The sequence below is a fragment of the Desmodus rotundus genome, chromosome 1 (genome assembly GCF_022682495.2).
Source record: "Desmodus rotundus isolate HL8 chromosome 1, HLdesRot8A.1, whole genome shotgun sequence".
Classification (NCBI taxonomy): domain Eukaryota; kingdom Metazoa; phylum Chordata; class Mammalia; order Chiroptera; family Phyllostomidae; genus Desmodus; species Desmodus rotundus.
In genome coordinates, this window is record NC_071387.1 from 168,376,300 (window position 1) to 168,403,888 (window position 27,589).

The following is a 27,589-nucleotide window of genomic DNA, read 5'->3' on the forward strand; positions in this document are numbered from 1 at the left end:
TTCCACTTTCAGCATGCTCATAATTGCAAAAATATTTTTCAAAATAGAATTTCTTTGAACTTTCAAAATCCTAACCAGAAAGATTTTAACTTAAAAAGTGCTTTTATTACTCATTTGTTTAGAATTCAAACATTAAGATAAAATGTCATTTATACACAAGCCTACATATCCAATTTTATTACATAAAATAAAGTTAGTGTTATGAAATTACTACACTGCAATAATCTTACAATTGTTTACCAAGATCTAACACTTCCAGTGACATAAATTTGCAGGGATTTTATTCTGTTGGCACACAACAGTGATATAATACTGTCTTATCTTTCTTTATGCTCTCTTAACCTCTAATATACTTTTTAACAGTATCCCTAATTGTGTTTTAATGGACAGAAATATTCAAATGTTTTTACTCAAGGGAGCTTTTTCAAATTAAATCCATGATATAAACACAAGGTACACTGTATTATCTATTTATTACATACTAGAATATACTCAATGTTTAGTGGTCAGAATGTGAATTAACTACCAAAATCACTATCTAGAAAAATTCCAAGGCATTAATTACTTTCTTTGACCAAGAAAAACCCAGTGATTTCTTTTTTTAGAGAGTGGCAAAGACTAACAGCATGCTGATAGGCTAATAAATTTTTCATAAATACCTGCTAAGGTTTACTTTCTCACAACTGGCACTATCTATCCATACTATTATGATAATGATCTTTCAAAAAGTGCCCAAGCCTGCATAAAAACACTAATACATTCTTTTAAAAAGAGACACAAAAAAACAAGGCCATCATTAGGTACTTTAAAAATACAAAGTACTGGGGTGGGGTGGAGGGATGGGGAGAAAAGGCATACAACTGTAATTGAATAACAATAAAAATTTAAAAAAAAATACAAAGTAGTGCAGATTTTAAAAACTGATCGCCTCTACTTACTGAAATTTAAATTGTCCCATAGGTAGAGGGCATACAATGCTCCAGGCACGCAGAATAAACATTAAATTTTATTGTCAGCCCAAGCACAGGCACATAAAAAGTATTCAATAAATACATACTAAAACAAGAAATTTTGATATTCAGTGCTGTATTAGGAATTACATATGGTTTTGGGCTTGCCTAATAATTGTCATATGATTGTCATTAAGTTTCAACTTCTATCATTCTCAGAGCTATAACACAGATTAAGACTGAGCCATAATAGGATTAGATACAAGTTCCAATACACCCCAAAACTATTCTTCCCTTGGTATTAACAGTATTCAAAAGAAATGGCTTTATAAAAATTTCCAGCAGATCTCCATTTTTAAATGAGCACTATATTAACCAAGAAGCTAAGTACTTACTTATCTACTGAACATTTTAAGTTACAGCAGTGCAGTACTACTTAGAAATTTACCGGTGCTTTCTTTTCATTTAATTGATATATATATACATATATATACATACACACACACACACACACACACACACACTTATCTAGGTGTGTAAGTATAGTGTTTCCCTTTACAGTGTTTAAACGTATATATGCCCAAATTACACTAAAAGAGCTGACTTACCAAATTCCTACTAAATCAAGAGGCTTTTTCTGAAAAAACAAAACAAAAACAGCCTTAAGGGTTTTAGGTTTTTTTTTTTTTTTGAGAATTAACTTCTTTGGTCTTAAATAACAGGGATAAAAAAATTATTTACGTCAGGTAAATAAATTTGTTTCCTTTACTGTCTCCAAGAATTCACCCCATGTCCACAGTTTAGGGCACGAAAGAAAGTGCCTATAGGTTTTGCTGCTCTTCACTTTTTCTGTGTGCAAAACCGTAGCAATAGGACCGCTATACGAGCAAACTCCGTGAAAGCTTGTATAATTGAACAGACAGCCTTGAGCCCAAAGATTTAAAAAGAAAATCTAATTTGGGAGCCAGGGAGCCTGCAACAGGTGTCAGCACGAACAGTCCAGGGGTGAGGCCTGAAACTCCCCAATTCTAGGTCTCCAACCCTTTTAAAGCAAGCGCCTGGAAGTAACCCCAGGCCCAACACGACGGCAGTTCAAACCCCGCGCCAGCTCCACCTCATTTCTGGCCGCACGCAGCGTGGGCGAGCCCCGGCCGCTCACACAGCGCCCTCCACCTGGCCTCTCGTTCAGCCCGCAGGCCCCACCGCGCCGAGCGCATTGTGTGGGCCGGGGCGCCGGGGGTCTGAACCCCGGCCATGCCGCCCGCGCCACTCCCCACCCCTCCCCACCTCCTTGGCAGGTCAGCAGTGGGCGGGCAGGGACGTGGCCACCCGAAGGCTGCACAAGTAGCGATCACGGGCGTCGGCCCGGAGCCCCTGCCTCGCGCGGGCCGGAAGCCGGCGGCCGCGGCGTCCGGACCGCGTGCGCGAGGGTAAGGGCAGAAGCAGCGGCGGGCGCGCCTCTCCCCGCAGGAGGACGGCGGGCGGAGGGATCCGGGGAGCAGAGGAGGGGGAGGGGCGGCGGGGAGCCACCCCGCCGGAGGAGCGGGCCCGCGCGGGGCGAGCTGCGCGGGCGGCGAGGCCTCCGAAAGGATACTTGTTGCACGGTTCTCTGGATGGTGGTATCAGGAGACTGGGACTCCTTCAGCAGCTGCAGGATTTGCTGAAGCCCTTGCTCGTCAGGTTTCCACTCATACTCCATTTTGGTTTGCTGCAAATAAAGCCAGACACAGGAAGAGACGGAGCAAATGTTACTCCCCACGCACAGGCCCGAGGGCTCCCCACGCCAAGCAACACCTTTCTCCCCGCCCGAAGGGCCCCTGCGCTCCCCAAACGCCTCGGACCTTTCTGGACGCCCTGAAAGAAGTCTCGGACCACGAAACCCGTGGAACTGATCCTTGCGGCTCAGCCGCCAATGTCTGCTGCTCCTGCCGCCGCGGCCGACGAGCGCAAGGAGCCGACCAGACTGAGTCACCGCGAATTTGCAATCTGGCCCCTAGATCCGCTCACGGGAGCCCCCTGGGTCCTAATGCCACGCAGTTTTCTCCAACCCAATACAACTCGAGTTCCTTCAAGATTATTACTGATTTAAAGGCTTAATTAAAAGTCAAATCCTTATCACTCCCCGCGAAACACCTGAAAAGATCTAGTATTGGTTATTAGCTATTTTAAGTTAACATGGTGAAAAATGAAGGATGATTCAAACAGGAAAAAAAAAGCCTATATGATGAAAACTGGATGATTAAAAAAAAAAAAACACTCTGATAATTCCCCTGATAGCTCAACAGTACTTAGAAGAAATAAAAACGTTTACATTTCAATTTGATATAAAATCACTAAATACTAATATTTGGTCTAAAATATAAAAAATGCATTACAATTACAACCCACATTTAACACTAAATGTTGCATTTACACTTGCAGAACTTGATTTTAAAAAATGCATTCTTTCCCAAACTTCAACTTTTGAACTCATTAAGTGAAATAAATTCCACCTGAAAAAACCACTTTTCACACCCAAGGGTTTAGGGCTGAAGGAAAAACCAGAAAAATACTGAAATGTACAACTGATAGTGTTTAATTTTATTAACGTGTTTTCATATTTTTTTTTATTTGATTCTCTCACTGGAAAGGTACTATTTGACCCATGTGCAACTATGGGACAATAAGATCTCAGCCAGTTATCGTAAGTACAGTAAAGATTAAGAGGAGAATATAGGTTTTTTAAGCTACTACAAGTTGCATCATCAATTGATACTATTATATCAATGACAGTTTCATGAAAAATAAATGCTTAAACAAACACAAAACTTAAGTATAAAGCATTTATTATTTGTAAAAACCAAATTGAGTCTGCTGAAGGAGAGGATTTTTCATGTGGCCCTACTACAGCCAGATGGTTTGACAGCTGAATTTAGTCCCTAGTTAGAAGTACCTTCTTGGTAGGGGTTAAAAAAAAATTACCTGACTTTACTACATCTTTGTTATTAGCATTTTTTTTCTTTCTTTTAACATTTCCCTCTCTCCTTCCTCACTCTTATTTTCTGCTTAAGACTCTGTAATCCAGCTTTGCTTACCACCTTCTACAACCTTCCTAAATAACTGACACCCCCCCGCAAACTGTCCTTATTTAAAACTGCCCTTAAAAAAAAAAGATCACCTGGACATAATATTTATTAATAACTGTAGTGTTTCTATCCAGTCTTCATTTTGTGTGTTTACATATACATTATATTTTATAATAACAGGATTGTCCTGTTTCTTGCCCAACTTTTTATAGTACATATTTATTTAAAGTATTTAAAAAACATAATAGTATCCCATTATATTACTGTGACATACCTTTGATAAATTTTATTTGGCATAGTATATACACAAACCTGTATCATAAGCTTACAACTAGATGGATTTTTATAAAGTGAACACATCTGTGTAACCAATGCGCCCATCAAGATAGATTACCTGTACCAAGGGTTTTCTTGTACCCATTCTGTCATCAACCCACCCCAAAGTAATCTCTATAATTTCTATCATTATAGAGCTCTCCCCTCTCTCTTTTCTCCTTTTTAACTTTAGAAAGCTTTAAAATCCTTTCACACCTTTCTCTATTTTTCAAACACACACATAGTTGTAGTTTTTTAAAGATCATACTACATTATTAACTGTGTAATTATTTAACATATAATATAGCAAAACCATCATTCCAAGCCAATGCATACAGATTTTTAAAATATATTTATTGATTATGCTATTACAGTGTTCCGATTTCCCCTTCCTCCCACATTCCCCCCCTATATTTCATGTCCATGGGTCATACTTATAAGTTCTTTGGCTTCTACATTTCCTACACTATTCTTACCCTCCCCCTGTCTATTTCCCCCCCCCATCATCTATGCTACTTATTCCCTGTACCTTTCCCCCCTCCCCCTCCCACTCCCCTATTGACAACCCTCCATGTGATCTCCATCTCTATGGTTCTGTTCCTGTTCTAGTTGTTTGCCTAGTTTGCTCTTGTTTTTGTTTTGGGTGTGGTCATTAATAAATGTGAGTTTGCTGTCATTTTTACTGTTCCTATTTTTGATCTTCTTTTTCTTAGGTAACTCCCTTTAACATTTCATATAATAAGGGCTTGGTGATGATGAACTTCTTTAACTTGACCTTATCTGAGAAGCACTTTATCTGTCCTTCCATTCTAAATGATAGCTTTGCTGGATACAGTAATCCTGGATGTAGGTCCTTGCCTTTCAAGACTTTGAATACTTCTTGCCAGCCCCTTCTTGCCTGTACGGTCTCTTTGGAGAAATCAGCTGACAGTCTTATGGGAAGACCTTTGTAAGTAACTGTCTCCTTTTCTCTTGCTGCTTCTAAGATTCTCTCCTTCTGCTTAATCGGGGGAATGTAATTATGATGTGCCTTGGTGTGTTCCTCCTTGGGTCCAGCTTCCTGGACTTCCTGGAAGTCTATTTCCTTTGCCAGACTGGGCAAGTTCTCCTTCATTATTTGTTCAAATAAGTTTTCAATTTTTTGTTCTTCCTCTTCTCCTTCTGGCACCCCTATAATTCGGATGTTGGAACGTTTCGAGATGTCCTGGAGGTTCCTAAGCCTCTCCTCATTTTTCTGAATTCTTGTTTCTTCATTCTTTTCTGGTTGGATGTTTCTTTCTTCCTTCTGGTCCACACCATTGATTTGAGTCCCAGTTTCCTTCGCATCACTATTGGTTCCCTGTACATTTTCCTTTGTTTCTCTTAGCATAGGCTTCATTTTTTCATCTAGTTTTTGAACAGATTCAACCAATTCTGTGAGCGTCTTGATAACCAGTGTTTTGAACTGTGCATCTGATAGGCTGGCTCTCTCTTTCTCGCTTAGTTGTATTTTTTCTGGAGCTTTGAAGTGTTCTGTCATTTGGGCCATTTTTTTTTTGGTCTTGGCGAGTCTGTTACTTTAAGGGGTGGAGCCTTAGGTGTTCACCGGGGCGGGGTAATGCTGGTTGCTGCGCTGTGATGCTGTACGTGGGGGAGGGGCTGAGAGGGAGCAATGGCGCCTGCTCCACTCTCCACCGGATTTCAATATTTCATTCCACTACCCACATTCAAATTGGGCCCCTCTGGTGCTGGTTCCCCAGTGGGTGGGCTTGTGCACGCCCCAGGCCCCTGTGGGTCTCTCCAACGAGCTCTCCTGTGAGGCTGGGAGTCTTTCCCGCTGCCGCCCCAACCCCCACGGGTGTTTTTAATCAGAGGTTTGAGGCTTTATTTCCCCGCGCTGGAGCCCTGGGTTGCGCAGTCTGCTTCGATCCCCGCAGCTTATCCAGTTTAACTGTGGGCAAATGTGGGGTCGCCGGGTGCTACCCACCGCTGTGCCTTCCCCGGTCTCCGCCACTCTGAGTCCGGCCCTCTCGGTTTATCTGTGCGAATGTGGAGCCGGAGGGTCTGCTAGTGGTCAGACTGCCTGCCCCATTTGTCCCACACTCTGCCAGTCTCGGTCCGCCACGGCCACAGGAGTCCTCTCCGCCCCCGCTGCCCGTCTCCACCCCTCCTACAGGTCTGGATGAATGTTTACTTTTTATTTCCTTGGTGTCGGACTTCCTGGCCGTTGGATTTTCTGTCAGTTCTGGTTGTGCGAGGAGGCGCAGTGTGTCTACCTATGCCACCATCTTGGTTCTCTCTCCAATGCATACAGATTTAACTCACATTTTAACAGATTACATTGGTCTTTAGAATTGATAAAACATAATTTATTCAACCATTTTCTGATTGCCTTCCAGGTTGCTTTTACTTTTTTTTTTTTTCCACAACTAACAACACAGCAAAAACATTCTTGTACTAATTAATATCCCTACACAGTAGAGGCAACACAGTGGAATTATTAGGCCAAAAGTATGTGTACTAAAAAATTTTGAAGTTATTACCAGATTACTTTCCAAAAAGTCATGCAATTCACACTCACCAATAATATGTTCCCCACATCTCCACCAGCGCATTAATTATTTTATTTTATTTTTTGGTGAATCTAATGGGTAAAAATTTAATTTCCCCTGATACTGGGATAGAGAAGGGTGGGGAACCTAAAAGTCTGAGCCTTAGTGAAGAGTTGGAGTTGCTACGTGCATGTCATACCTGTGGAGGTGACACTGGATAGCTTATTTAACTACTTAGTTTCCCTTCTGAACAAGAAACTAAAGCGAGGGATCGGTAGCAATCAAAGGCATCTTTACCATATCCATCCTCTTGATGACTGTCGCATAACGTCATTACCATACTTCCTTCTTTATCCCTGCACTCAGACTGAATTCTGTTTTCTTTCTAAACAGCTTAGTATTAAGAATATTTAATTCGATCAGCCTATGGTGATGGGATAAGGAAAATTGAGGTAAACTGTTCCCTCACATTTTACTCAAATTATCTGGAACAAAAGGCTCTCAAAAATATCTGGTTGGTAATGTCTTGACAAGAGATGTCAGGCCACTCTGCACTTCTATACCACGTTTTGTAAAACTGTGGTAAAATATTCTTAGAATGATAAAACTTGGCATTTTAACCTTTTTTAATTGTACAGTTCAGTGGCATTCAGTACATTCTTGTTGTGCAACCACCATCACCTCTATCTCTAGAATTTACATTTTAATAATCTTTAAAATTAGGAAGAATCTTATTTTCGGGTAGCTGAACGACCACACATTTATTCAAAGAATGTCTGAAGTACTTCAAGCTAACTAGACACACCAGACCTATGAGGCAGAAATAATTTAAATAGTAAACTGTATCTATATTAATTAAACAGAATATCAAGATTAATATTGGATTTTCTTAAAACATTCTTTCTGCATGTTGAAGACAGATCTAAATGTTTCAAAAGGGGGGAGCAGTAGCATTTCAAATATTTCTCTTTTAGAGTACTTAAGTCATGCTGATTGGTCTATAACATTCAAGGGTGACACTCCCCCACCCCAAAAAGTATTTCAGTAAGTCAAGAGTTATTTGAACTATCAAGATAGAAGATGGCACCAGAATAAAAAATGTCCTGCAAGAGGTAAATTACTGTAAGATATCATTTTGGGCCATCAGAAGACTAAAATTTAAGGTCCACACTGTTAAGAATTTAAATTTACATAAAAAACCGACTTACTTGAGTTGAGAATGATGTGAAGTAAAGACTCCAGACTGGTTGATAAATGTAAAAATAATCTACTTTCTTCCTTACTGAAGGGGCTGTGAAATATAGTTTAAAAAGCAGGCAGGAGGTCTGGATCCAACCCACCTAAGTTTAAACCCTAGTTCTTCCACTTAGTAGCTGTGAAAACCTAAACAGTTCATCTCTGAGCTGTTCCCTATAAAATGAGAATTTTGTAAAATGAGAACATACCAACTCTGTAACAGGATTATAGGCACCTGCTTGGCATACAGTATGATTTAAAATAAAGAGTTTTAGTCGTTACATCAATGGTTTCTACCACCTGCAAAATAAAAATCTAACTTCTATTCATGGAAGAGGCTCTTCATGATCTAGTACATCACCTCCACATACGGCTTTAATATCTTACCATTCAACCTCCAACTTCATGCTCCAGTAGCAATATCAACCGCACCTTTTATTCCTCTGAGCATTTGAATAGGGATGGCTGATCTGGAATGCCCTCATTAAATGCAGCATTTGGCAAACTCCTCTTATTCTTCAGAGTTATGCTGACCTATTCAATGTCCAAATACTTACTACGAGTCTTCCTTGGCACTATAACTGATACTAGATACTATTTCACTTCTGTGATATTATTTCAGGACCTCCCCACAAGACTAAAGTGTATTTTTTTTCATTACGTATCTGTAGTTTATAGTTTTTTCCACCTTAGAAAGTGATTTGTATTATAATTATTTCCAGGTCTGTTTTTAGTATTAGTTCTTATGTTCTTTGAAAGCAGGGACAGTGTCCTTTTGCCTTCATTGCCTACCAGAATTTGACTTAATAAATAGTTGTTGAATAAATACTATTGTTGCTGCCATGAATTCAACTGAGTAAATATTAAGTTGAACAACTACCATATACTCAGTGAGTGTTAAAGATTCAAAGGTCCATAAAAAAATCATTCTTGCCCTCACTAAGTCCTCATTTAGTGAGACAGATAGATGCTCTATGAAGTGTGTGAATGAAGTGCAATGGGAAGAGGGAGAAAAGCAAGTATATTCTGTCAGGAAAGAGAGAAGTGCTTTTCCCCCATCTGGTTCAGAGTTGTTTTTTTTTTTTTTTAATTTCAATTAAATTCAAACAAATATTTACTGAGAAGTCAGATGTTTTCACCTACATGGTGAATCACTATGAATGTGATAAACGTTGCCATCAGTGACGTGATTTCCAATAATGATGAACAACTCTTGGTAGAGTTCCAAAAAAAAACCAAGGTACAATCTTCCCTCAATAATACAGTAGTTTTGTTCTTGGAAGACTCAGCATTTAATTAAAAATACTAAAAAAATTCCATGTGCATATGTAAAATTGTGTTAGATTCTAGGTTCTGTCTATAGTTAAAAACAGGGGTCTTTTGGTTGCCCATGTGACTGTCTAGTGGGACATTCAAAAGTCATGCAGTGCTTAAGACAATCCTTACTGGTAAACATCCAGCACCCTCCAACCCTACACTGTGCATGACAATAGCACCGCCCAACTAGTAGGCCGCTGCCCACACAGGAACACTGCCTCAGTGCAGAAGGACTAGGAAGGGAAAGCACGAGAGGCTGTGGGGACATTAAGCTAACAGGTAGGAGATCAGGGAGGGACTTCCTTGAGAAAGTGACTTTTTATCTGGCATCTAGCAGGAATTACCAAAAAGTGAAAGTGAGAGGAAGGCAAGGGCCAGGAAGACCTCATAGGCCATGTTAGGATGTTTGGACTCTATCCCAAGGCTAACAGAAAACTTGTGAAGGGGGTTATAAACTGGTAAAATCTATGACTGAATAAAAATGAGGAAGAGTATTCCTCCTAGGAAGTAGATATGGCAAGAAGAGGTTCATCTACTCATCATGTTCAGTATTGTGTTAATTTTCTTTTTCTTCAAAGATTTTACTTATTTATTTTTAGAGAGAGAGGAATAGAGAATGACAGAATGTTTCTCTCACAGATGTTTTCTCCTTCTCTTTCCTCTTCCCTTCCTCTCTCTTTAAAAATAAGTAAATAAATAAAATCTTAAAGAAAAACACCTAAAGCCATCAGGCTGCAATGCGGGAAATCACTGGAGAGACAGGAGGAGCCATAGGAAGATCTAATAGCCCAACACGCATTTAAAATAAAGTTTTAGTTTGTTAGGGAAAAGGCTGTCATGTTTCTTAGCCAAAATACTACCAAAAATTTTGATATTTAAATATTAGGTATTTAAACACATCTATTATTTCATCAATAATAGTGATAGCTAATATTTTTTGAGTACCAGGCAGTGTCCTCCTAAGTACTTACATATGTTAACTAATTTATTCCTCAGAACACTATATATTAATAATAGCTATATTTTACAGATTAAGTAAAGTGGGGCACAGTGAAGTCAATTGCTCTGCATTAGGCAGATCGTAAGTGACAGAGCCATTATTCAAAAATCCAACTAATCTGGCTCCAGAGTCCAGTCTCTAAGTTTTTTATATACTGCCTTTCAATTTCTGTAAACTGAAACTAATAAGTAAAACCACTTGTATACTAAAGAAATAACATGTATTTGGCACCTTTGTAGTGAGGTAAAAAGTAAAAATTGTATTTTACTGTTGTAAAAATTATAATAGATTGTAAAAGCAGTATGTATGTGAAAATATATTAATTTGAGATATTTCAAGAGCACTGGGTAAATGAGTTCAAGTACTCTAAATCTAAGCTTCACAATATCCCTTTGTTGTAAGTAGGGGCAAGTATTATCTTCTTTTGACAAGCAGACAAAATCAAAATATGGCTTAAGTAATTTGCTGAATCATTTGCTGACTATGAATCAGATCTGTAGACTTCCAATGTCTCGTATGCTGGTTTTTCACAAAAAGATGCTATGATAAACAAGAAGAAAAAAACCCAGCCCTGGGCAGTGTGGCTTAGTTAGTTGGGCATTGTCCTGCAAACGAAAAGGTCACAAGTTCAATTTCCAGGCAGAGCACTTGAGTCTCCAGTTGGGGTATATGCATGAGGCAACTGATCGATGTTTCTTTCTCTCTCTTTCTCACTCCCTTCGCCTCTCTCTGGAGTCAATAAAAGAAATTTTAAGAAAATCAGAGATATTCAAAGGACTAAAAAGAGCATGGTTTTTTTCAAAAAAGTTATTTAGTAAAAGTTTTATGAGAATTTTAACCAAAGTTCAGGAATGAAGGGAAAGGAGGAAAAGTCTAAAGGCAGCTGATTACCTACTTTTAAAATATGAGGTTTTTTAATATCAAAGAATCAAAATGTCAACAGGCTTGTTAAATTGTAGCTATCAGTGGAACAAGAAAGTCCTTTAAGCGATTCTATAAAGTAATCAGAGGTAAAGGATCAAAAGGAAAAATGAAAAAGAGCAAAACCAACTGTTGAGCCCAAGCTACTTGAGTAAATGATCTCTACTAGATTAAAGGGCGGGGTCCCCAGTATACAGACCCTCTGATGCTATATGATGCTAGGCACAAAGAAATTTTTTAATTGTCCTTGATTGATTTATTAGGGCAAATGATCTTGTTCACCACTTGGAAGAATTATGCTATGAGGGAAAAATTATAATCCTCTGGCATTAAAACTTATTGTCATTTAAAAGCTGAGAGATTAATAGGAAAAAAAAAGAAATATAGGTACTAAGGAAAATGTAAACAAATGTATTTTTAAAGCTGTCTTTCAGGACGACCTGTGAAGATGACTAGACATGTGACTCAAATGCTAAAATTTATAAACAAACATTAAAAAAAAATCTAGCAACAAAGTCAGCAGGTGATAAGAAGGAAAACTTGATCTCAAAAGTCAACCCAATCTAAAACCAGGTTACTTCCTAAACACTTCAGCTCATTTAATATTCACAACACTACTATGAGGTAGAGATCAACTCTATTTCATATCAGCTGAGGTTCAGAGAGGTGAAGGAGCTTGCCGAGCCAGTATACGGCAGATTGGGCATTCCAAATCAAATCTGTGTGGCTCCAAGTCTGGACTGTGCCTCGTAGTCACTGCAGTCCTGTTATCATTTATGCAGTGCTCCTATGTGTGTAATTATACTAAGTGCTTTACGAGCACGATCTCTTTTAATTCCATGAGTAGAGACTATTATTATCTTCATTTTACAGAAAGAAACAGGCTTAGTAAAAGTTAAGTAATATGTCCAAAGTCACAGAGATGGTAATGAGCAAAGGCAGGACTCAAACCATGATGCACCTGACTCAGGATACCTGTGTTGACATAATTCTTATTCTGCTATTTCTATTAACATGTTGACTGACCTTTAACAGAACTCTCGGGTACACTTCTTAGGTATACTTTTCTTTCCCTTTCTATTCTATGCATCACCAAGAATTCAACAGCTCTCTTGATTAGTGTGTGTTTTCTTCAGTTCATGTGTGAAAACTGCACTTTGCCTTTCAGAGTTTAAGCTTTTTATTTTTAACTGAAGTACAAGACTAATAGGAGTAATACTTCCCATATATTTCTGATCACATAATTTGCATCATCAAAACACCAATTCTTTGCTGATTTCTACAACAGATTTAACTATCAGAATTGATCTCACTCTCCATGTCAAGCTATTTAAACCAGTGGTTCTCAACCCTGACTGCACATTATACTCATTGGAGAGAAAAAAATAATGCCCATTCAATATGTCTCCCAATTGATTCAATGCAGGGGTGGGGCCCAGACACCCGGACGTTGGTAGCATTAAACAACTCCCAGGTAGTTCTAATAAAAAGCCAGTTGAGGATCATTATGTTAACTTAATAAATTTGCTCCTGGAAATTTTCACTAGTTTCTTATTCTAATGAGCAGCAGTGTTCTAGTTACACTAGAAATGACAGAAAATAGGAGAAAGAGGAATATGATGCAGACTGTGTTGACTAATATGAAAACATTACTAATAACTAGAAAAATATCTTTAATGAAAACCAAAACATTAGAACATGCTATTTAAAGTCACACCATAATTTGTAATACATTAGTAAATACCACATGTGTTGCAATTTATTAATGCAATGTTCATTTACTTTGTAATTTACAGAGGCTAGGTAAGGAGTTTCACTTAAGTTCTTAGAAAAGGAAATTTGGGAAAAGTCAAAACATGGGAGGGAAATAACATAAGTTGTTGTTATTAAATATGTTAAGTAAATTAAAAGTAAAACTTACTAGATAAGTATGGTCCTTGATTGGCCATATATGATTTAAATTCATATTCCAAATCAACTTATATTGCAAGTGATAACCACATCTTTCTTCAAATGGCAATATTAAATCATTCATAAAACTGAAAGTACACCTTTCTAAATAATAAGCTCACACCTTAAAATACAAATATACAAAATAAGTAATGAGGCCCCTGATTCTTTTAGCATTGTAGACTCATAATTAGCCTTATTAGAGACTAATTATTAGATCTTCCTATTGTTACATTTAATTGACTATTGTAATTGAATATGTTAATCTTATTCCAGCAGTTTTCATTTCAGTGATATCAATTTAAGAAAAAGAAAATACTCTTTTAGAAGTCTTCTTAAGTATCATAACGATTATAAATTTCATGATTATAGACTTCATAATCAGTCAGAATGTTGACTGATCATTGCCAAGTGGCTTCAGGTAAATATATAGTGCTTAATAATTTTCAAAGTACTTTCCTATTTTGTCTCAATTAATACTCAAAACCACACTGTGAGTTGAGGCAAGTTTCAGTGGTGTTAACTTCCTAAAAGTCACTGGGTTAGTAAATGTTAAGAGTTGGGTTAGGTGGCTGATAACTTCCCAAACTTGAGGGGAGAGATGAACATTCAGATTCATGAAGTCCAAAAGATCCCAAATATGTTAAACCCTAAAAGGGCTACACCAAGATACTATAATTAAATGGTCAAAAGTCAAAGACAGAGAGAATTTTGAAAGCGGCAAGAGAAAACCAACTTGTAACATACAAGGGGCCCCTGTAAGACTATCACGATATTTCTCAATAGAAATTTTGCAGGCCAGGAGAGAGTGGGATGATATATTCAAAATATTGAAAGAAAAAATATTATACCCAGCAAAGCTGTCCTTCAGAAATGAAGGAGACAAAAAGACATTTTTGAACAAATAAAAGGTGAGTGATTTCATCACTACTTGACCTGCCTTATAAGAAATGATAAGGGCATTTTTCAATCTGACTTAAAAGAATGCTAATTAATATTGTAAAGACATATAAGTTTGTAGAAATCACTGGTGATGGTAAATACATAGCAAAACAGATTCTACAACATTGTAATGGTGATATGTAATTCACTGGCAACTCTAGTTTAAAAGTTAAAACAATAAACATACTAAAAACAACCATAGCCACAATACTTTGTTATTAGATAAAAAGTATATAAAAAAAGATGAAATTGTGATATCAATAACCTAAGATGTGATGGTGGGAGAAATAAAAGTATAAAGTTTCTTTATATTATTGAAGTTCTTATCAGCTTAAAACTGGATGATAGAAATATATTTTATGTAAGCCTCAGGGTAACCACAAGGGAGAAATCTGTAGTGAATACACAAAAGATTATGATAAAAGAGTCAGAGCACATCATCATAAAAAGCCATCAAATCACAAAGGACGACAGCAAGACAGGAAGGAACAGAGGATCTACAAAACAGTCAGAAAACAATGATCAAAATGACAATAGTAAATCTTTACTTATCAATAGTTACTTTAAATGTAAATGGATAAATTCTCCAACCAAACACAAAGAATGGCAGAATAAATGAACTAAAATAAAAATCCAATGGTATGCTGCCTGCAAGAGACTCATTTTAGCTTTAAAGACATGCACAGACTGAGTGTGAAAAGATGGATAAAGATATTTCAAGCAAATGGTAACCAAAAGAAAGCAGAGGGTAGCTATACTTGTATCAGACAAAACAGACTTTAAACTAAAAATGGTCTAAAGAGACAAAAACCTCATTTTATGATGATAAAGGAGTCAACCTAGTCTGGCCATTGTGGCTCCGTTGTCTGGGTGTCAGCCCACAAAGTGAAAGGTTACCAGTTCAATTCCTGGTCAGAGCACACGCCTGGGTTGCAGGTTTGGTCCCAGTCAGGGTGTGTACAAGAGGCAATGGATCAATGTTTCTCTCTCACATTGATATTTCTCACCCTTTCTTTTACCCTCACTTCCCTCTCTCTAGAAAGAAATAAAATCTTAAAAAGGGAATCAACCTATCAAAAAGACTTAATAGTTGTAAATATTTATGCACCCAACATTGAAGCACCTAAATACACAAAGCAAATATTAACAGAACTAAAAGGAGACATAAACAGTGAAACAATAATTGTTTGGGACGTTAATATCCCACTCGCGACACTGGAGAGATCATCGGGGCAGAGAGGCAATAAGCAAACAGACTGGCACACAACACTACACAGCAAATGGACCTACCATACAGAGAACAGTCCATCCAGCCAACAGCAGCAGATTACATATCCATCTCAGGTACACACAGAACATTTTCAAGAGCAGATCATCTCTTAGGTAACAAAATAATTCTCAAGAATAGCATTATTCAAGATAGCATTATATTATCTTTCTGATCTCAATGGTATGAAACTATAAATCAGTAACAGGAGAAAAGCTAGAAAAATTACAAATAAATGGAAATTAACAACATAATCTTTAACAACTGAAGGAACAAAGAAGAAATCAAAAGAAAAATTTAAAAAATATCTTAAGAGTAATGAAAATGGAAACAATATACAATGTACCCAAACGTATAAAATACAGCAAAAGCAGTTCTAATATGAAAGTTTATAGCCATAAGCACAGACATCAAGAGAAAGAAAGATATCAAATATACAACCTAATTTTACAACTCAAGGAACTGGAAAAAGAACAATTAAGTCTAGGGTTAGCAAAAGGACATAATAAAGATCAGAACAGAAATAAATGAAATAGGGAATAAAAAACAATAGGAAAGATCAACAACACTAAGTGTTGATTCTGTGAAAAGATAAAAAAAAACAGAAGAGAGAGAGAGGACCCAAATAAAATTATAAATGAAAGGGAGACATTACAACTGATAACACAGAAATACAAAGATTTATAAGAGACTACTGGGAACAATCATGCACCAACAAACTGGACACCCTATCAGAAATGGGTAAGTTCCTAGAAACACACAACTGACCAAAACTGAATCATAAAGAAACAGAAAACCTGAAAAGACCAATAATGAGTAAGGAAATTCAATCAGATTGTATCCCAACAAAGGAAAGCTCAGGAACAGATGTTGAATTCTACCAAACACATAATGAAGAATTAACATCAATTCTTTTTTCAAATTCTTAACTAAAAATTGAAGAAAAGGGAACAATTCCAAATTCATTTATGAGGCCAGCATTTCCCTGATAGCAAAGTCAGATAAGGATACTTGAAGAAAACCACAGAACAATATCCCTGATACAGATGCAAAAATTCTGAACAAATTACTAGAAAACCAAACTCGGAAGCACATTATAAGGATCATACACCATGTTCAAGTAGGATTAATCCCTGGGATGCAAGAATGATTGAACATATATAAATCAATGTGATATATCACATTAATAGAATGAAAGGTAAAATCATATGGTCATCTCAATAGATGCAGAAAAAGCATTTGACAAAACTCAATATCCATTCATGTTAAACTCTCTCAACCAATGGTATAGAAAGAACACACCTCAACACAATAAAGGCCACAGATGACAAAGTCATAGGTAGTATCATACTCAAGAGTGAAAGGTTGAAACCTTTTCCTTTAAGATCAGGAACAAGATAAGGTGCCTGTTCTCACCATTCCTATTCAAACACTGGAACTCCTAATCAAAGCAGTAAGGCAAGAAAAAAAGAAATAAAATATGTCCAACTCAGAAATTAAGAAGTAAAATTATCTCTATTGGCAGATGACATGATCTCATACAGAGAAAATCCTAAAGACTCTTTGAAGACACTAATAAATGAATTCAGTATAGTTGCAGGATACAAAAACAACATACAAAAACTAGTTGTGTCTCTGTGTACTAACAACAAATTACCTGAAAAAAAAAAAAGTAACACAATCACATTTACAATAACATCAAAAAGAATACAATACTTAGCAATAAATTTAACCATGAAGATGAAAGATCAGTACACTGCAAACTATAAGACACTGATGAAATAAATTGAAGATAACACAAACAAATGGACAGATATTCCATATATTGGAAAAATTAATATTATTAAAATGTCCATACTACCCAAAGCCATCCAGTGATAATGCAATCTCTATTAAGATTCCAATGGGCTTTTTTTTTTACAGAAATAGAAAAAAACAATCCTAAAATTAACAAGGAACCACAAAAGACCCTGAATAGCCAAAGCAATCCTAAGAAAGAAGAACAAGGCAGAGGCACCATGCTTCGTGATTTCAAACTATATTACAAAGCTATAATAATAAAAACAATGTACTGGCATAAAAAAAAAAGACACAAAGACAATGGAATACAATTGAGAACCCAGAAATAAACCCATGTACATATACAATCTACTAATATTTTACAAAGGAGCCAATAATACTCAATGGGGAAAATATAGTCTCTTCAATAAACGGTGCTGGGAAAACTGGATAGTCATGTGCAAAAGAATGAAACTGGACCCCTATCCTACGCTGCTCAAAAATGAGCTCAAAGTGGATTAAAGAGTTGAATGTAAGACCTGAAACCAAAATATTCCTAGAAGAAAGGATAGGGGAAAAGTTCCTTGTCATTGGTCTTGGCAATGACTTCATAAATGTGACACCAAAGCACAAGCAGTAAATGCAAAAATAAACAAGTGGAATTATATCAACTAAAAGTCTTCTGCATAGCCAAAGAAACACAATGAAAAGGCAACCTACGGAATAGGAGAAAATTTTGCAAGCCACTGGTAAGGAGTTAATATCTAAATATATGAAGAATCTGTACAACTCACTAACAACAACAACAAAAAGACCAAATAAGCAAGTAATTTAATTAAAATATAGGCAAAAGACTGGAATACATACTTTCCCAAAGAGGATATTCAAATGGCCAACCGGTATATGAAAAGGTGCTGACATGACTAATCATCAAGGAAATGCAAATCAAAACCACAATGAAGTAACACCTCAAACCTGTTAGAATGGCTAATATCAAAAAGAACAGAGATAACAAGTGCTGGTGAGGATGACGAGAAAGGGAACCCTTGTGCATTGTTGGTGGAAATATAAATTGGTGCAGTCACCAAGGAAAAGAGGATGGAGGTTCCTCAAAAAACTAAAATAGAATACTACATGATCTAGCAATTCCACTCTGGATATATATTATAAGGAAATAAAATCACTATGTCCAAGAGATATCTGCGCCCTGATGTTCACTGCAATATTATTTACTAGAGCCAAGCCATGGAAACAATGCACATGTCCACTGAAGAATGAATAAAGAAAATGTGGTATGTACATATGCGTATACAATGGAATATTATTTGGTCATAAACAGAAGGAAACCCTGCCCTTTGTGACAACACGGATGAACCTTGAGACATTGTGCTAACTGAAATAATTCAGGCAGAGAAAGACTAATACTGTGTGATCTCACTTTTTTGTGATCCCCCCCAAAAAGCACAGAATACAACCCCAAACTCACAGAAACAGAGAGCAGATTGACATTTGCCAAGGGCAGAAGGAAGGGGGACAAAAGGTGAAGGTGGTCAGAGGGTACAAACTCCCAGTTATGAGTAAGTTCTAGGGATATAACTACAACATGTAATTACAATAACACTGTATCACATATTTTAAAGCTGCTGAGAGAGTAAAAGTTCTCATACATACCCCTCATTCTTTAAAAAAAAAATTGTAACTTTGTAAAGTGACAGATGTATTAACTAACCTTGTATGGTAATCATTTCACAATACATATATATAAAATCATTATGGCCCTGGCTGGTGTGGCTCAGTGGATTGAGTGCCAGCCTGTGAACCAAAGGGTTGCTGGTTCGATTCCCAGTCAGGGCACATGCCTGGGTTGCAGGCCTGTTCCCCAGTAGTGGGTGCGTGAGAGGCAACCACACATTGATGTTTCCCTCCTTCTCTTTCTCCCTCCCTTCCCCCTCTCTCTAAAAATAAATAAATTAAATTAAAAAATAAAATGATTATATTATACATTTTAAACTTATACATGTCACTTATATGTCAAATATGAAAAACATTTTTAAAATAAAGAAAGAAGAAAGTTTTGCTATTACTTCTCAAAGAAACATTGAGTTGCAACAATGTATGTCTTCCTATTTCTGGTGGAATGTTTCTTCTACTCCAAACTGCTTCTTTAATTCACAGAACAATTAAAAGACAGGCTATGATTCAATATCTTAGAATCTACATATTTATAAAGTGAGACATGCCTGTAAACTTGACAGGGGGCTGATAATTTTTTGAAAATCAGATAACACATGGGAACAGCCATTACAGATAGTTTGGTAAGTAACTAGTATACTGTTTCATTGCTGTTAGATTGCTCTTCAAGTTCTGAACTGTGAGGGCCCTAGGAATTTCTAATTCATGTCCCAAACTATTCTTGATTGTTAATTTGATTCAATATTCCACATTTTCAAGTGTAAAAAGAGAAGAAATATAGTGCTATGTTCACTGGCAAGGGCTGAATTGGAAAAGTGTCAGAGCAGTTTAGACAGTGAAATAGAAAGGGGATAAATGGTTAAATGGTCAGTAAGCTAATTATCACTAGCGTTTATGTAATCTTCCCTTTGTGCATTGAAATCTCACTCATACGTAATGGGTACATACTCAGATTTCAGTAGTGGAAAGACAGACAGTAGGAAAAACATAAAAGAAAATCAAGTTTTACAGTTTTAGATCCTGGGCTAAATATTGTTCTAGACTGTTTATTCCTGGTAAGCAGGAAGACACAGCAGAGGAAGCAAGGTTTCCAAATGTTATAGATACATGGGTTCAAATTCCAATTCTCTAAATTTATTTTTAGGAAAGTGGATTAAAGTCCTGTGCCAGTTTAGTCATCTGTGCGATGGGGTTGATGAAAAGATTAAATCAGAATGTAAAGTGCTGCAATAGTAGATCCTTAATGTTCATTCCCTTCACACTTCACTACCCGTCACTGAAATTATCATTAAAGCCCAGATTTACTGATGGCAGTTTCTATTCTCAGATAGAGTTAAGATGAAAAATAAATTATTTTTGTATGATCAAAGAATATGCAACAAAATAGGCTGTTTGATCTGTCATTTAAATGAGATAATATTCTAAAGGAATAGAACAATCAAAAGAAATATTGGAGAAATAGGAGGAACAAAGAAAAGAATGAGAAATCAAGTGTAAATATTAAATCAGATATGAATATAACAATCTATAATAATCTTCCAAGTGTGAAAACTCAGTAGTTGATTGAGGTAGTCCTCATAGTGTGCAAAAAAGATAAGGGAAGAATACCACAAGGTAAATTCTATATAGTCCACAAATGGAAAAAAAAGGAGGAAATAATGTTCTTCGAAGGATGGTACTATACAACTAACAGTTTAATACAAAAACAATAATAGCATATATTCTGTTAAGTGTTCAAGTCTGTTTTTCTATTAGTATAACAAAAAAACAATGAGACTCAACCAAGGTCAAGACATAAAAAAATTAATGAAAACCTAGAACGAGAGATGGTAAAGAAATCTGAAATTATTCTGCACATGAAGGATAACACTAATCTACTGCACACTAAGAAAGCATTCGGTTTATAAGAATATGCCCTTAAAATCGAACCTTGGCTTATTGTCCTATTACAAATAGAGATGCAAATAGATACCAGCTAATCAGTTAATTGAAGATCATGTCCTTATCACTATCTATCCCTCTCATCCCACACAATTAGAACTGTCAATTTAAACTAACTATAATTAGAAATAAACATCTCATCTTCAGAATAAAAATACAATTAGACATTAATCTAATCCTTTTATTTAAAATAAATGCAGAAATCAAGACTTAAAAATCAACTTTACAAATTAATTAAGAGGAAAAATTGGTTTCTATTTTTAAAAACATAGTTAGAACATCCAGTTCTACTTTATGAGGTTCTTTCCTCCTACTTTTTTTTTTGGGGGGGGGGTACAGTGCACTGATTTCCTTACAGGTCTCTAGCAATAAACCCTCAGGCCTTTTCTAAAGGGAACTGGGTAGCCTACAGCCCACGTCTAAGTGACGGGGCTAAAGGCAAGGTCGGTGCTTCAGGACCACGTATCCTCAACACAACTGATTAAACCAGGATTGGGCACTTGACCCTCCACGTGATTAATCCTGGCAAAAAAGGTTAGCTAAATCAATTGGATTTCCTTTCTAGGAAATATGAACAGGACATACTAGGATCATTTATCATGCACCTCAAAGCAGAATCTAAAAGGTCACGATGTGGTAGACATATGGCCCTCATTAGATTCCATGTGCAAAACAAAAGTATAAAGGGGCAGAAACTCTACGCAAACAGAGAAGAGAATTCATCAGCACAGAGACAATCAAGGAAGCTCTGAGAAAGACTGCAGGGTCCAGCAAAATGAGAGTAACTGCTCTTGGGTGCTGCCTTGTTTCCTAATAGCCATTTCCACAAACGACTTAAAATAAACCTACCTCTTTCTCTTAAGCCAATCTGAATGAGTTGCTCTTCCTTGGTACCAAAAAAGCTACATCAGAATAGAAATATTAAATAACTATTTAAATATGTAATCATGTGATTATGTATATTATAACAAACTATTCCCAGAATGTATTTGCTTTAAGTGAAAGGAACTGAACATTTTAGGAAGTTCTCTAGGAACTGCGTGAGGTTGGTACAATGAAGGCTGATGATTATCATGGAAATCAACTTCCTTAAAATGAACAGCAGAATAAATATGAGAGCTGACATGCAAGTCTCTGAGAGGCATTGAGTTTAATGAATATACTCAGATGATGGAGAATAAACTGACTACGAAGAATAGAGAAAACCAAGAATAGAGCCAGCTGCCAGGTCAGGTGTGCGCTCTCTTTATAGACAACACAATCCCTTACTCATCTATTATATTTCTACCACCCCTCTCCCTTCCCCTTTCCAAATTATCCTGTTTTGGTTCTGAACAATTGCAACCACTGCCCCTGCTGCCATCAAGGGAAAGAATAGCTCATGATATTTATTTTATTAGCATTTTATGCCAGTGGGAGATGTAGGCACAGTGGCAATTCACCCTCAATACAATGACAGCTTTCGGGCAGTACTTGTTTCCCGAGACTCAGTCCACATCTCACAGGACCTACAACGTCCTTATCACGCATTTCCAGGAGGCACCACTATTTACATACACGGTGGACAAACATATTCTTTATTTGAACAAATATAAAAGGGAGCTCCTAGCATGTTATGACAATAGAGTCAGACAATACAACAAGATATGATACATTAATAACTTTACTTATCTGGAAAACTAATTGAGAACCAAGAGATAACACATGAAAAAAATTCACAAGAGGAAATACAACAAAAAAAATGCTGAACCTTGCTAGTAATAAATGTAACAATGAAGTAATGTTGTCAGACTAATTAGCAAAGATAATTTTATACAATAATATACTGCACTACTAAAGATATGATGAATCGACTTTTAACAAATTATTGATAATAATATAAACTAATGCAACCTATTGGAAATCAACTCAGCAATCTATATTGAGAGCCATATGCCTTTCTATTCGTTGGTCCTCATGATTACATTTCTGAGACTGTATCTTAAGAATCCTAAATACGGAAAAAAAAGTGTTATCTCAAAGATTTTTATCCCAAGATTATTTCTAATAAAACAATAAACATATGGGTAAATAATACAACATTCAACTGCTGGGCTACTAAGAAAATAATTGATAAATCATTAAGTAATTTCTATAATGACATGAAAAATGTTTATTAATAAAAAGTTAAAAATGATTTAAAATGTTGTGGATAGAGAACAACTACAAAGAAGGAAAAAAATACATATATAAGATAAAGGCAAAATTATTAAATGAAAAAGACTGGAATGAAATAATGAAAAGCTACCAGTGTATTAGGGGTGTTAGGATTATGAGTCCTTTTTTATTTTCTCTTAAAATGTTTTTCAGTATTGTAAATACATTACCCTTATAAGAAAAATAATGAACCTCTCCAACAGTATAATTGTTTGAAGTCATAAATAGGGCAGAGAAAAAGACCCCAGAGAATTTAATATATTATGTTATAATGCTTGCTACTCATAATAATGACAGAACCATCAAAAGCTTAAATTACACCTTTTACTTTTCTTTTTAAGATGGCAAGAAGGTTTGAAATATAAAGTTTTTTTTGTAAAATCCTTACAGGTTATGGTACTTCAAAGGTTAAGTTTTAGTTACAGAACTAAACTGATATAATTCTGGCAATTTTTGCCCAGATTATACCATTAAAATGAATATAAATGACACAATGATATAAAGATAATTTTGAAAATAAAGAAAAATTTTAATAGTAATAAAAAAAAACTGACTCAAAGCAGAATTATACCAGAAAAGTTATTTTATAATCCCAGAGACCTAGCATCAGAGAAAGGCTGTCCTAAAATAAGAGAGAGAGAGAGACAGACAGACAAGCTGGAAATAATTTTTAATAATGCTATAATAACAAGTTAACGTTAAAACATTTAAATGTTTAAACAAAATATTAAGATATACAAACGCATTAAGACCACTACAAAATTTAAAACAAGAATATCACAATTTACTTTAATATAAAAAACTTCTAAATTAGTACAACTGTTTTGAAAAATATTTTGAAATAATCTATTTATAACTAAATATATAACTTAAGAATTTTTTCCAAGCATCTCTTAACTAATTTTTCAAAACACTGATGCATAATTATAGAAGTATCATTTAAGAAAAAAACAATTAAATAGCTCTGTTAAATTATATGTGGAACTAGAAAAAAAATCCCACAAAAATGTAAAAAAGCCAACAGCAAATTAAAATGAATTTTAGCTTAGAAAAGAGGTTCTATAATTCATCTACAATGATTCTTAAGACTTTTGAAGACGTTCTATAGAGTTTCTCAATAATCATAACTACATATTTTAAGCAAAAATTACTAATGTATAAGGAAAGTCCAACTGCAAAAATAAATGAGCATACTACAAATAACTTAAATTTGTCACTTAATACTCCTGAACTGAAAAGGTTAGAGTTCTAGTACTTTTCATTTTGTGAATCAATCATTTGTATAATATGCTATTTTACTTTTTAAGAAAATAACTCATAAATCATTTAAGTGATTTAAAATTAAGGTTTATAAAATAGTAAATAAAAGCTATTCAAAAAAATTGTTACAATTGTCAATAGATTCTTCTAAATATATTTTTCTGACTAAGGAAGCTAGTACAATAACGAAGAAGAGCTGGAAAGAAAATATACGCTTACATACTATCTTGAAACAAATGGTATAGTTTGTGTGCCTATTGTGTCTACGAGGTAGACGCCATCTATGACTGTACACTTAAAATTGGTGCACACAGGGGTCTAACGACCTGCCTCAAAAGCACACACTGTTTCCATGACACTGAACTGATGCTTAGGAACCAAAATAAATTAATTTATTATTAAATAAATTTTTCTAATCATTTTCCTGGAGTAAGGTTAGAGACACAAAAAACTAACTTTTCTCTACAGTCACATGAAATTTCATACAGTATCTAATCACTGTTATAAATAGTTAGTAAAATACATTCTCCAGTCAACTTGTCATTATAATTCTTATAAGAGTAGCATGCATATTCTAGAAGGAAGAAACTCTAGAAATTAAATCAATAAGCGGACATTTATTAGGCACTTGAATATGCAGAATTTTATAGCTGGAAAACCACAACTATAATAAAAGTCTGGAATGAGAGGGATGAACAAGGAAATTCCTAAGATCTCTTTGTTGCTAATTAAATATGTCGCTGGGCATTTGATAAACTTAACTCCAAAGCATTCGAGATGCATAGGTGCTTATAATTCCCAGAATCAGAAAATGATCATCTTACCTGAAATCACAATTTTGTCCTGGCTGCTGAGCAATTTTTAAGCTCTACTAGAATCTGACTGGAGTGTGAATGGGTAGATCGTGTTTTATAAATAAAAATTGCCTGTTGTGCACCTGATCAGCAAGTACCAACATCAAAACAGAGCCTTTAACCCTCTAAGATGTAAGGTTAAAATAAAGCTAGGGTTTTTATGGGAGGCTTTTCCTTTCTATGCCTCAACTGTTTATTTAAGGTTCCCCTTCAAATTCGTACATTAAATCTTAAACAACTATACCACTCTCTCAGTTCTGAGCTTACAAGACTCTGAAAAAACCTTCTACCTTTATAGCTCCACTGTTTCATTCTTGACTAACTGGTGGGGGCGGGGGTCGGGGGAGTATCACACCAAGGAAAGGATGTTATTTGGGGAAGCAACACAGACTCTTCAGGTCTCCACTAGTCTTTCTGAAGCTAACAAGCACAGTGTAACTTCATAGGGCTTTAGGACAAAAGGCCTCTGACCACAGGTCTTAAAGTCTTCTGCGCCATGAAGAGCCAAAATAACATCAGTAAAAAAGGAGAGTCGGAAATCTGGGGCTCTTGTCTCAGTTCTTCTCTGCATGAAGAATAGCTAGCTGGGCAACCCTGTACAAATCACTTACACTCATTCGGTTCATTTCCTCACCTATAAAGCAACTAAACTATCTATGGTCCATTCAGCTTCTAGAAGTAAAACATTTAGTTGACCGTAAATCATTTATCTGGTCATATTCCACATATAAAAGCTAGTCTTACTTTTTTTTTTCCTTACTTGCTACTGAAATTCTCCAAGTCTTCAGGGAAACTTGTATTCAATTCCATTGTTCAGGTATAGTTCCGGGACTACTAAGTTACCTAAGTGAGGACTACATGTCACTTGATTCTTTCAAAAAATACTTGCGCTCCAGTTAAAGGGCACAGTACTGAACCAGGCTTAGGTCACTTCTTACAGAAGTCACATTCAGTATTAAGAACAATCTTTAATTGAAAACGTTAGAAAATTTTTCATCATAACTTGGGTCTCGTTATCCGATAGAATTCTCTACCCATTATCCCCCTAAAAACTGTGTTTAACAAAAAACCGTATAAAACATTATGGAACTAAAAATCCTAATTCCTGCTCTAGAGCACTTGTGGCTTCAATGATTCGCTGTTTAATGCTCTTTTCCTGAATTAAGTTTATTTTAATATTTCAAAATATTTTCTCATAAAGGTTTGACAAGCAGCATTTTATGAAGCAAACTCTTTTTGAAACAGATTAAGATCCTTAGACCTTGTCCACAAATTGCCAACTAAATTCTGCCACAAAACAATTAATCCAGGTATTTTACCTTTCTAAACAATCAACACCAATAACTCTGAAAACATATCATTTATACCAAAGTCTAGTAAATTTTACATATAAAGTTTAAACATCTTCATTTTTTTGCTCTTCCTTCTGTCCTGAAGCCCATCAGGAGACACATTAAGCCCTGATCCATCATTACAAAGAGTTCTAATCCAGATCTAGATAGACATTTAAAACTGGTTTTTGACTGTCATTACCTCTAATCACTGGCTGCTCTTTTTCAGTCTCCTTTGCTGGCTCCTCCACCTCTGTATACCCTAGGCCCCTTTCTTTTCCGTATCTACATAATGTCGTCAAGTCTGTGCCATTAAATAGCAGTCTGAATTCCAGACTCAAGTGCCCAACGTCTTGTAAGACATATATATCCACTTGTCTGTTAAATGGGCATCTCAATTGTTGCTGGCTAAGACAGAACCCTTGATTCTCTTCCCCACCCCATTCAAATCTGTTTCTCCTCTGGTTGCCTAATATCACTAAATGCCTAATATTCAGTTGTTCAAGCCAAATACCAATGGGTCACCCTTAATTTCTCCCATATTCCACATCCAAACCATCAGCCAGTTGTGTCAAAATATACCCTCTGACCACTCCTCTCTCCCTCCACTCTCTACCCTAGTCCAGATACCACGTTCTACAAGAGTACGGTCTACTACATTAGGCTTCCCTGCATCCTCTTTTGTTTCCCTATAGTTCAATTTCTGAGATGAAGTAGCAAAAATGATGCTGTTAAAGCTTCAATTGAATCATGTCTTCTCTGTGAAAACCTTCCAATGGTTTCTCATCACATTTAAAGTATAACCTCATATCTTTATGCCAGCCTACAAAACGGCACATAATCTGGGCTTCTGCCTATCTCCCTGAACTAATCCCTAGCAGTCTCTGCCCCCCTTTCACTATGTTCCATTCTGTTTTTTTTTTTTTTGTAGTTCTCTGATGTTATGCTTGTTCCTACCTAAGACCCTTTACTTTCGCATACTCTTTCTTCAAATATTCATATAGTTCACTCCTTCTCATTCAGATTGCTGGCCAAATTCAAT

The 27,589-nt window shown here is 36.0% G+C and overlaps 1 protein-coding gene across 4 annotated transcripts in view; it reads right to left on the reverse strand.

The window, feature by feature from the left end:
• Positions 1–27,589, reverse strand: part of TNPO1 (transportin 1) — a 93,466-nt gene that overhangs the window by 52,540 nt on the left and 13,337 nt on the right. For 3 of the 4 annotated variants that reach the window (XM_053912769.2, XM_053912761.2, XM_024578649.3), the window contains exon 2: positions 2,545–2,658. In XM_053912769.2, coding sequence (XP_053768744.1) covers positions 2,545–2,649 — 105 coding nt within the window. In that variant the 5' untranslated portion in view covers positions 2,650–2,658. Of the gene's footprint in view, positions 1–2,544; positions 2,659–2,791; positions 2,932–27,589 lie in introns of those variants that run through there. The other variant, XM_024578650.4, reaches the window with a different exon arrangement.